Below are 12,259 nucleotides of genomic sequence, written 5' to 3'. Positions count from 1 at the left end.
ACTAATTATTCCAGTAATATGACTTATCTTCTACTATACTTGTTTTTAGAAAGATTATAAAGGGTTAAGTGCATGTACTTGTTTTTAGAAAGATTATAAAGGGTTTTAGAATTAAAAACAATGAATGGGACCTGAATCCTACCTCTCTCTCTTACTGCCAGTATGACCTTGGGCTAGTTAGGCATCCTCTGGGCCCAACTTTCTTCATCAGTTACATAAGGATATTAAAACACATTTTCTAGAAATGTAGGAAGACTAAATTCAATAATTTAAGTCATGTTTTTAACAGTTTCCAATATATTATAAAGTTCAAAATATAGTAGCTGCTGTTTTTGTAATCAAAGACCATGTCTTAAACATCTAACAACCAGAACAATGTTGGACACACAAGCAGTACTAAGTAGTTGGTGACTGACCTGTATGAGGAGAAGAAAAGGGGAAGACTCTCTAATAGCACACGGCAGTGTCCAACATGAGTAAACCTACTATTTTATTTGTAAATATTTATAAAATTTTAAAAACAAAAGAACTAGGATCAATTATTAAAAAATGATTCTTTTATAAAATTTTGGCTAATTTGATACAAGAATTTCATTAACAAACATAGCTACTCAACAAAGAAACAAACTCTGAAAAAGCTAACTATCAATGAAAGGTTTGAGCGATGATGGATGACATCTGTCAGATACTATAAAGAAGATTCCTGTTTTGATGGGGAGAGCTAATAATTTCTAAAGCAGCTTACAAATATGCTTAAAAATAAACATAATATACACATATACCTCTCCCAAATCCACTCATATTCAAGTACCCCAAGTGAACATTTACTTGCAATATAATTACTTATTTTAAAGATAATTACACTTTTTTTTTTCTCAGTACTCTTAATACAGAAACAATTACTGATGGAAGCAACAAATTTTCCTAGGACTCAAAAGTAAGTCTAAACTTTTTAAATACAGCAAAATAACTATTACAAGAAACAATAACATAGCAAAAGGCAACTGCTACAGTTTATCCCTCTCAATCCTTTTTATTTCTTTTTAAAGAATAATCAGCATCTTTTTAAACGTCTTCCATTACGCTAGGTAAAACAATATATATTTCTGTATTCAAAACAATGTTGAAACATGAACACATAACACTGAATTCTCCCATGACAAAGGAGAAAAAGGTTATTTTAAAGTTCTTATTAAAATATACAGTGATTTAAACATTTTTAAGGTTATGCTAATGCAAAATTTAACTCATTAAAAAGTTGTAAAAGCTTATGTTGAGAATTATTCTTACATGACATAGAAAATCTTATGTAAGAATTAATCTGACCTGCTTTGCACCAAGTTATACCATTCAAAAGTAACATTAGAAATTACAGGATACAGCAATAAAATAAAATTGTAAGTCATTCTAAAATAAAGTAAAAAAATAGCTATTTGTATTCAAATATTCCATTATCATGATTTTAGGCTAATCATGTGATAGGTATGATTAAAAACTTATCTACAACACACGTAAATAAAACATCCCACAATTTTCCACCATCCACGTGGTCACACACACAGAAACTGCCATATAGCTAAATGTTAAGAGTTCACAGCTCACCTACCTCCAACCACTGGAGTCTTCTCACTCTTTCTGCAACTCTATTCCCTTCAGTTTCTCTTTTTCTTTTTTCTTTTTTTTTTTTTCTTGGGGGAGGGGGCTGGTGGTGATGGTGGTGGTGTGGTGAAGGTTAGGGAGTATATTATACAGAATTATGAGTGGAGAAAAAACAGGGCAATTAAAAGTTTTAGTATATGAGGGATGAACATTAAGCATGGAAAGAATTAGCAATACTACCTTAAGATGTGATTTCTCGAAGTATGAAACTACAGATAAATATATGTATGTGCACACATCTAAAAGCAGTTAAATACACTTTTATCTGGCAAGCTGTTCCTTCTTAGTAACTAAAAGTAAATTACTTGGCAGTCTTCTTTGTTTACAGCTTCTGTGTCTCTTCACTCATAAGAAACACATGAAATTACACTGGATTCTGAACAAGATCACTAAAATCCCTGCAAGTGGCAATTCAATTCTCATTTTGCTGCTTTAATAAAAGCAATAATTTCCCCAGTACACCCTTTACCCAAATAAATAGAGGGCTGGGTAGGTTGCCTGGATTTAGCAATAAAACATTCCATGTTTTTCAGAATGACTTTATTTTCAAATATTCTATCTCACTGTGAGGCGACATGTTTAAATTCTGAGATCAGAAAACATGGTCATTTTAGTGTGGAAAATAACAAAAACACTACTCATCTCATTTATAATCTCTATTTCCAAATTTCATACCTCTATAAGTAAGTTTGATAACATATTTACAGAGCCCTTTGAACATGCAGTATTAATGAAAGGGAAAGGAAACACATATACTACAAAACAATGGAAGAAAAAAAATCATTTATACTTGGATTTGGAATAACAGCCAAGCATTTATATACTCATAGTCACAAGCACACAATTATTTCACAATATGCCTAAAAGCTCTCAGTCCAGTCCTGCACTACCTTTACAGGCCAGAAGAACCCTACTTTGAAATATAATCAATCTTCAATAATTAAGAGATTTTATATAATTGCCAACTTTTTCTCAACATTACCTTCAAATACTGAATAATATGCCAGAAATGTTAGTTAACAAAATTAAGTTACGTTTTTTAAAACACTGATCCAAAGTTCTACCTATTCAAATGCTACCCTTTTATGCAAAGGTCTTACAGGTGCCAAGTTTCTATGAGGTCTTACCTCTAAGCTACTCCTTACCTATCTCTCTTTATTTCCCCTCAATTCCTCCAGCTTTTGATTCCTTCATAAGGACAACTGGTAGGTTCTTCAAATATTACTATCTTATACTATGCCCTGATACAGGTATATCCCAACTATAATATAAACTTGAAGCCAAGAATTGTGCCTTCCTGATTCATGATAATATTTATTAATTCAATTATATAATATATGGATCAACAAACCACTATAAATCCAAATCTTCAAAATATTGGGGTAAAAAAATGGCAAAGTAATTAAAAGAGCCAAATTCTTGAAAATCCAGGTAATTTTAAGTTTTCTGTATTTCTTACTAAACTCAATTGACTCCACAAAAAGGGTGTTTGAAGCCTTGGCATATTCTTAATTTTATATTTTATATAAATTTCATCATTACCAGGTGCTTTACTCAGTTTGTGCAATCTGGCTTAAAAACCTTGTAAAAGGAAGTTTTGAGAATGTACTTAAGTAGTCTTTCAATCCTATGACTTGGGACATATGTTGTATTTATCGAGTTTTACACTATTATTTTCAATTTAGTTTGGCATCTGTATAATTTTAGAAGTATATTCACTGCAGAGATAAAATTTTAAAGTAGTTATTCAGCTTTAACCTGGCCACACTAACAAAAAAGCACAGATAATACAAAACAATGGATGATCCAAAAAAGCATTAACAGTCAACTCTCAATTATTCGCATGTGGATTACCTAATATATATTTTAACCTATTTATGTTTGCTATTCTAAAAGTATTTGCTCAGGAAATAAAAATTGATGCTAATAATTCAAATAAAAGAAAAGATATATCAATCTATTGTAGGGGAGGAAAGAATAGAAAATCTTCCCAAGCCACATATAAATAGTGCTATTTAGATGATGTAATTTAGCACTCATCATTATTCACCTTTTTTATTAAGCGCAGGTAAGTGAGAGTGGACTGTATTTAGCTTGGTGATAGTCAGAGGTACAGATACACAGGCATGCAAACCATTCACTCACCCCACTGTGCTTTTCACAGCCCTATTTTCAGTAGCCTGAGACCTGGGAGGGGGAGGAGGCAGCAAGTCACTGCAGATGATCACTTAAAAGGAAATTGAGAGTTGACTATAATTTACATTTAAAGTGCTATGAAATACCATCACTCCTACATGTATTCATTACTGTTTATGGGAATACTTCTCACAGTGATTTAACAAGGCTGTAATGCTTTCTTTTCAATCTTTCAATATCCCAGAAACATGGTGATATCTGAGGATCACAAAGACAGAAGGTGACAGTGCTACACATGTAATGTAGTATGCATTTTAGAGATCCAGGAAACTGAAGCCCAGAGAGGTTAAACAGTATGCCAACATCATTCTTAGATTAAGGAAGACAGAACTGAGTTCTCCAGACACCAACTTCAATGCTACAGTCTCGCAGTCTCTTCAACCAAAACTTCCCTCTTGGCTTGAGAGATCATAGTCTTGCTAGTTTTCTTCTCTTGGCCACCTTCTTCTCATTTTTTGATTCTTATGCTATGACACTCTCATCAGCTCCTCCTCTAATACGTAAATCTTTAGCTCTTTCTCCATTTACTTTCTTTCCTGTCTCAATGCCCTATGCAGAGAACAATCAGATCACAAGTTTAGAACCATTCCAGTATTTGCAGCTACCTTTTATATACCTCTGATAGAATTAATCACCTGAAATTCAAAGTGCAAAGCTGAACTCATTATCATCCCTCCAAAATGGATTTCTTCATTTCATGGCATCATCAATCTCATTGTCCCTCAGGACTGCAAACCTAAAATGTTTTTACTTCTACTCCCTTAACGTTGTACTACTCCATTTCTCATCTCTCTCTCCATTCTGACATTCAATAAATGCTTCCATTATATGATAGATGCTGGGGAAGCTTAAGATCTAGTGAGGGAAAAACAACGAAGACAAAGAAAGCGACGGGAAGTGATAGTTAGAAAGGAACAAACAAAATATGGAAAAGTAGAGGAGGAAGCAATGAATTCCCACTGGGATGATTTCTAGAAGTAGCCTGTGACCTAGAAGACCTTGGAGAATTAGGATTTCAATAAAGAGTGCTGAAAATGAAGTTCTAGGCAGAGGAAACAACCTGCACAAGGTCAAATAAAAAACTGTATGCCATATGTAAGGAATAAGCCATTTTTTTCTAAACCAGGGGTATAATACAATCTCCAAGGGGAAAGAACAAGAACGGAGAGGTAAGTGCTTTGGACTAGTGAACTTTCCACATCCCCTCTGAAAAGCACTGTGTGTGAAGAAAGAGGAGAGTGGCTTACACAAGTAAATCTGCACAGAGGCTGACAGAATAGTATGATTAAGACAGTACAGAAGATAATAATTCTGGAATAAATCATACAAGGTCTTCAATGCCAAGCTAAGAAATCTGGACTTTATTCTGCGAGCAACAATGAGGCAGAGAAGTATGAATATGAGTGTGCCTTGTTTTTTTGTTTTTTGTTTTTTTATTTAAGGGAATGATAAGATGAGATCTACATTTCAGGAAAATAATCCTGGCAATCATATAGCAGATAAAGTGAAAAAAAAGGTTAGAGAAAAGATTTTACATGACCCATGAGATAATAAAGATGTAAACAAGACCAATGACATGGAATAGGAGGGACTAGATTCATCAGATATTTCACAGCCAAACTGAAGAAAAATGGCACCTGAACAAAAATAAGCAGTAGGCCTCTAGCTTGATGGTAGTGGTAATTATAAAGTGAGAAAGGCACATGCCTTGGGGTGGAAAGCTTTACACATCAAGCCTTTTAGATGAGTAGTAGACACATAATACTAATACATTTTGCAAGCTTAAAAAGAGTCTGAATAAAAATGTATTTATCATAACTATCTCAACTCATGGATTTTTTTTTTTTTTTTCAACTCATGGATTTTTGAAGCCATCAGTGAAAAAGTGGTTCAGGGACACAGCACTGGAGGAGAGAAGAAAAGATCAAGGACAGAACCTTAAGGTTCATTTGCTTAAGGAGCTGGAAGACCAGCCAGGGAACAGAGAACGAACAGCATGACAGGCAGGAAAAGCAGCAGGAGAATATTTCACAGAAGTCAAGTGAAGAAATAATTACAAGAATAGCAATAGTATATAGTGGCTACAAGTATAGTCACTCACTAATCCTATGACCTTGGCTGAATAACTTACCTGAATCTCAGACCTTTAGAAGTTTAGAACCAAAAAAAAAAAAAAAAAAGAAGTTTAGAACCTATATATTCAATTGTAAAACAGGGATAAAAAGAATACCTTAAACAGTTATTAAAGATTAGCGGAGATAACATATTTTAGAGCCTGGAACAAAACTATTAACACAGTAGTAGTACTTAAATAGAATAGGGAACTTAAAAATGCCAATGAATTTTGCATGAGATTACCAGCATCCTTTAAAAAAAACTATTTTCAGGGAATCCCTGGGTGGCTCAGTGGTTTAGCACCTGCCTTTGGCCTAGGGTGCAATCCTGGAGTCCCAGGATGGAGTCCCACGTTGGGCTCCTGGCATGGAGCCTGCTTCTCCCTCTGCCTGTGTCTCTGCCTCTCTCTCTCTATCATGAATAAATAAAATATTAAAAAAAAAAAAACCAACTATTTTCAGTACATGGGGAAAGCTGTGCTTAGAAGACTATAGTGGTTAAGGAAAAAAACTAGAGTGAAGATGAACTATTCTTTCTGTAGAGCAATGGAAAAACAGCTGTTTTGTAATCTTTATCTTTCCACACCTCCCACCACCATGGCATGCCTGGTATAGTAGTACCTGAGCCATAAGAAGGATACAACAAATGATCATTGAACATGAGAAGACTGATCCAATAGGAAAGTGAAATGAAGATAGGGATTCCAGTTCTACAAAGAATCTCAGAGGAAACAGTATTAGGAGCATGAAATTCCTTTCCAGGTTAGCCTTGGAAAGAACAGAGATGCTTTATTCCCTGACTCAGGGAACCAGAAGATAAGTACATATAAAATATAAAGGGAAGAAGACAAGCGCACCTGGCTGGCTCAGTAGGTAGAGCATGTGACTCTTGATCTTGGAGTCCTGAGTTAAAGCCCCACATTGGGCACAGAGATTACTTTAAAAAATAAATAAAGGGGAGAAGTCAACGGAATTCAGATTAGACAGCTTCTACTTTCTTAATAAAGAAATATAAGTTCTCTGTGCAGAGCAGGAGAATTCCAAACCCAGTGTGAAATCTGAAGAAAACAAATTAGATGATCACTCTGTTTCAAAATATATTCACCTTCATTTCTATCTTCAACATCCTGGTCTAGTTCCCCACCATTTCTTAGATTACGTCAGCAGCTTCCTAGCCAGCTCCTCTTCTTGCTGACTTTTACCTTTCCAAGGTGTGGTATAGTCTCTTGGGAATCCGTGTTTCCTTTCATTATGTCCACCACTATTCTTATGTGAAGTAAACCACTCTGATCATCTGCCCACCAAACAATTCATCATTTTCTCATCTAGGCTACTTCTGATCCTTGTACAGTCTGGTTACTTATTTTGTCATTCCATATTGCAATCCCTTTTTTAAATATCTGTTCCAGTAAACTCCTAAAAAGGGGAATGACATCTTCCTCATCTTCATTCCTACATCACTTAATTCAGCATTTAGTAAATAAAAGGCATTTTGTCAATGTTTGTTTTGTCTAACTGAAGTCAGTGGTTAAACAACATGAGTAATCTGCTCACTAGAAACAAAAAAATCAGAAAACAAAAAAGTAGTGTTCAAATCTCCATCATTCAGATAACCTTCCTACTTTTTTAAGTATCGAACAGCAACTAAGTCAATTTTTGTATTCTAACAGAAAAGTTAAAGAATCGGATAATCAAAAATCAAAAAATATAAAACTCAATACTTTTAAATAAATTCTATTCTAATAGATTTGAGTACAGGTTTGTCCATGTCCTGGAAATTCACTTTGAACACAATAATTAAATTACTGTTTAGTAAGAAGGACTTACACAGGAAGAATACTCTGTGTCGAATTTTCAAGTTATCCAGTACCAGAAGAAATGTACGAGGAGACTGATAACAGAAAAACAAAACAGGCTATCCTTGCAGTGGAAGTGACTAAGGGAAGCGTTTTGGTTTCAAAATAGATATTGGCATGCAAAACAGAGAGAGTATTTAAGTTATATCAATAGCAAATATCAGGGACTTTCACAAAATAAATAGTTGTTTGAACAAAACTGAAAGCAACAGTTACCAATAAGTTCACTGTGAGAATTACTGCAATGAAGTTCTTAAACTAGATCAAAACTAATTCATTAGCAATTTTTAATTGAAGTACACCACGTATGAACAGTGATACCAATACTAAGACCAAAGCACCTGTAACTTTCCTGGGCCTCAAGAAGCTTGCAAGGCTAGTCAAATCATTGTTACCAAGAAATTTTCTTGAGTCAGAGAAAAATTCTAATGTTCTAGAAAATAAAACACTACATTTTATCTTCAGCACATATAATACTCTTTGCTTAGACCTAATTTAATGGTAATCTCGTGGAATACTTCTCGACAGTTGTTATACTCAAGAACTCTATTCAGACTACCCAATTAATAGTTATGTCTAAAAAAAGAAATGAAAGCCTCGATACCATAAATCCTATTAACAAGTTTATAATGTTCAAAACAACTCTGAAGTATTTTAAATGTGATATAAATAATTTTGGTTTCATAGTGTGGGAAGACAACTAACATCTAGTTAACATCACTCACAAAAGTATAAGCTCCCGTACTATTTTAAGCATTAGTTCATTTACTTCTCACATTCTTAATAACCCTTTGAAGTTCTCTCTGAGATGAAGAAACCAAGAGTTAAGCAAGGTCAAATAACTTGCCCCACATCACCTAACTATTAAGGATCCTAGCTGAGATTACAACCCAGAACTATTTGACTTTACAGTCTGATCTCTTTTCACTATACATTGATTGGCTCCTTTAGGAATTACAATGACCATGACCTCTATTTAATGATGAACTTTGTGAGATAGCTACATTAACGAACTTCTCAAAGGTTGCATAGAACAATTAAAATGAGGGCAAACACTGCCTTCGCATTAAAAACCTAGTTTTGGTTACCCAATCTTATCTAAAACATACCGTAATCCAATCCACAAACAGCTGCCCTTCGGCTGCAACCCAAACTGCCCTATAGTTCTCAAACTATTACAAAAGTGTAATTCTTTGTGATTTTCATCACCTTAGATCTACTAGTACTTCTATAACTTCCCTATATAATGAATGTTTTATTCCTATATAGCCTCTCTTATTTGCATATGTCTTTTGCAATCCATTGCAATTGGCTGTGTATATTCCAAACTAATTTGTATTTTGTCAGGGCAAGCAGAAATACCATTTTCTTCTGCCTTTTGCATCATCCTAAAAATGCCTGTCAACAATGGTGTTCACAAAGTGCTCCGGGCATATGACATTTTAAATAGTAAACATACAGAGTTATCTGTGTACTTGAGTAAGATTGGAGTAAATCAAGGGTTTATCAAATTTGTACATGAGCTCTTTTACAAACCAAAATTTTGATACCAACCACAGAAACTACTATATATAGCAGCTCAGCAAACCTAAGGCACAAATATAACTTGTTTTCAGCACCACATCCCAACAAGCTTTTAACGTGAAATTGAGACAGAAGATCTAATAAATGCTCTTTTCACCATATAGACGCATATGCCCACATAGAAATTAAATCACTAATAAAGCACATCTGTTACAGAACTCAAATGCTAATTTTCAACTCCGTGGGAATTTCGTTTTTGTAAGGAAACTTACTAGAAAATCTTTTCCCCACACACATTTTACATAGATTTTTTTCGTGTGTGTTTTATATAGTGAGGTTTCCAAAAGGTTACACAACAGTCAAAAGCGTTTACATCTTTGTATACTAACACTCAAACCCTATCTGCTGAAAGAAGTTCCAATTCAGTGCATCGGTAGAAACCCTTTCTGCCTGTCACACCAGCACCTAGTTTCGGCCAAAGCAAAGTCCCTGAACTTTCAGAATGAAAGATTCTTACAAAAACGTACTCTGGCAGCTACATGGAAAGTAGCTGTTTAGTTGATGACACAGTTATCTTACCCTAGGACAGACAAAATAAGGCAAGCCAGATAATGCATTATGCTTTAAATACCAGGGATGAGCCTCAACAATGGGCCTGCGTCTGACAAATACTTTAGATAACAGTCGTTGCGTCAAGCAGCACACGGGTTAGATTTTTCGAATTTCTAATAAAATGTTTACGACTCGGACTTCCTAAAGTGTTTTTCAGATCTCAGAAAGGAAGCCGATTCTCAGGCAGCCGAACCAGTTTACACTCGGCTACAGCCAGTGTGAAATCGGACTTCTTTGGCATCAGTAGACCAAATCCTGTTTACGGTGGAAGGGGGGAAAAAAAAAGAAATAAAGAAAGAAAGAAAGAAAAGAAAGAAAAAAATCCTTGCGTGTAACTACTACATCTTGGGCGAGATACTGTCGAACAGACTCCAGCACGGTGAACTACACGGGAGATTCGCTGGCCAGTAGCTGGACCGGGTCCTTCCAAACGCCAGCGCGGGGTTCGCCCCGTTCCCAAGGTGTAAACAAACCCGCCGCCGCGGCAGAAGGTAAACAATGAACCTGCGGCGAGGGTGAGGGGGCGGTCTCGGCCAACTACGGTCCCAGCCGCCCGGGCACGGGAAGCGGGCATGGACCGCCGGCGCAGCCCAGACACCGAGCCGCAGTCCCCGATTCCAGGGGTCACTGCCGAGTCAGCCACGCTGCGCACCCCCCCCCCCACCGCCCGGGGCCGGGGGGCAAGGAGGAAAGCAGCGGCGCGGGCCGGCAAGGACCCGGCAGGTCCGGCCGCCGCGCGGGGGGACGGGGAGGGCAGGATGTGGTCGCTCTTCCCTCCGACATCCTCCGGCAGCCTAAGTAACAGCCCGACCTCCCGCCGGCCGCCTCCGGGCGGGGGTGCGGAGAGCCCCGGGGGTCGCCCGCCCCGCGGAGTCCCGCTCGGCGTGGGCCGGCGCCCGCCGCACCCGGAGGCCCGGAGAAAGGCGCGGGGCGCGGGGCGCGGGCACTGGGAAGGGGGATGGGTCCCGGGAGGCGGCCCCGGGCTCGGGCTCGGGCTCGGGCTCGGGCTCTGCCTCCCGCGCCCCCGCCGCCCGCGCGGGGCCCGCCCCTGCCCCCTGCCCCCGGCCCCCGGCCCCCTGCCCCCGGCCCCGGCCGCGGCCCCCGCCCCCGGCCCCTCCCCACAGCGCGCCCCGGCCGGCGCCCGCGGCGCCCCGCGTTACCTCGGGTCAGATCCAGCGGGACGTTCTCCTCGCCGCTGTCATTCCGCCCTGTGCGAAACAGACACACAGCTCCGGTTAGGACGCGCTCGCAGGCCGGCGGCGGCGGCCCCGGCTCCGGCCAGCGCCCCTGAGGGCCCCGCCTGCCCGAGGCCAGGGGGAGGCCGGGGCCAGGGGTCGCGGGCCCCAGGCAGTGGGGGGGAGGGTTGCAGCGGGCTTACCTCGTATTCGGAGGTTCTTCAGCGAGCGGCCGCGGCCGATCGCCGCCATATTGACGGGTTTCAGTCACAACACCGGAAACCTCGCCCGATCGCGCGAGAACCCCTTCCCTGCCCCGCGCGCCGCGCCCGCCCCCTCCCCCACAGCCCCCCTCCGCGCGCGCGGCGGCGGCGGCGGCGGGGGCTCGGCCCGGGGCGAGGAGGGGCGAGGAGGGCGAGGAGGGGCGAGGAGGGGCGAGCAGGGGCGCGGCGCCCACCCCGGGGCTCGGTGCAGCTCGCGGCGCGCGCCCCCCCCCCCCGCCGGCGCGCCCGGCCCTCCGAGAGCCCGCGTGCCGGGAGGCGGCAGTGCCCACGAGGGGAATCCCATTGACGGGGCCTGCCGCGTGGAAGACGCTCCCCCTCCGGGGCGGCGGGGACTGTAACGGGAGCCGAGGCGAGCCGGGAGCAGCCCTGCCCTCGCCGCTCGCCAGTCGAGACCCCGTGCGCTCTGCACGGGCACAGCTGCGCGGCGTCGCCTGGCGCGGGCCCTTCCCGGACCGCTTCGCTGCGGCCGACTCGGCGCGTTAAGCCAACTTGGTTTCCGCCCTCGGCCGCGACCGCCGCGCGCGAAGCAGCCTGCGCTTGGGGCTTCCGAGCCACACTCGGTCCAAGGGGGCGGCCGGGCGGGCGCTCGGTCCCGGGCCGCCGGCGGGAGGGAGGCGGGAAGCGGAGGGCGCGGGGCGGCGCGGGGGGACCCGGGGGCGGCGCGGGGGGACCCGGGGGCGGCGGCGGGCGGCGGAGGGCGGCTCCGGCTCCGGCTCCGGCTCCGGCTCCCCGGGGCGTGCGGCCCGAGCCCGGCCCCCGGAGGGGTGGCGGCTTCGCATTGTCCGCGCGGAAACCCAGTCGTTACTCGCGGTGGAGCTTTCAATTCCAGAAACTGCTTC

General features: G+C 41.5%; 1 protein-coding gene across 7 annotated transcripts in view; it reads right to left on the bottom strand.

The window, feature by feature from the left end:
- The window catches only part of RICTOR (RPTOR independent companion of MTOR complex 2), a 117,274-nt gene extending 105,784 nt beyond the window's left edge, over positions 1-11,490 (bottom strand). For 4 of the 7 annotated variants that reach the window (XM_025436376.3, XM_049109307.1, XM_025436377.3 and 1 more), the window contains exons 1-2: positions 11,340-11,490; positions 11,122-11,169 (exon numbers count right to left, since the gene is read on the bottom strand). In XM_025436376.3, coding sequence (XP_025292161.1) covers positions 11,122-11,169; positions 11,340-11,388 — 97 coding nt within the window. In that variant the 5' untranslated portion in view covers positions 11,389-11,490. Of the gene's footprint in view, positions 1-1,606; positions 3,751-3,804; positions 3,847-11,121; positions 11,170-11,339 lie in introns of those variants that run through there. The other 3 variants (XM_049109308.1, XM_049109309.1, XM_049109310.1) reach the window with 3 other exon arrangements.
- Between the last annotated feature and the right edge of the window lie 769 nt (positions 11,491-12,259).

Source organism: Canis lupus, chromosome 4, assembly GCF_003254725.2.
Source record: "Canis lupus dingo isolate Sandy chromosome 4, ASM325472v2, whole genome shotgun sequence".
Lineage (NCBI taxonomy): Eukaryota > Metazoa > Chordata > Mammalia > Carnivora > Canidae > Canis > Canis lupus.
Note: the sequence above shows the minus strand (reverse complement) of the source record. Positions and strands in the feature narration are given on the sequence as shown.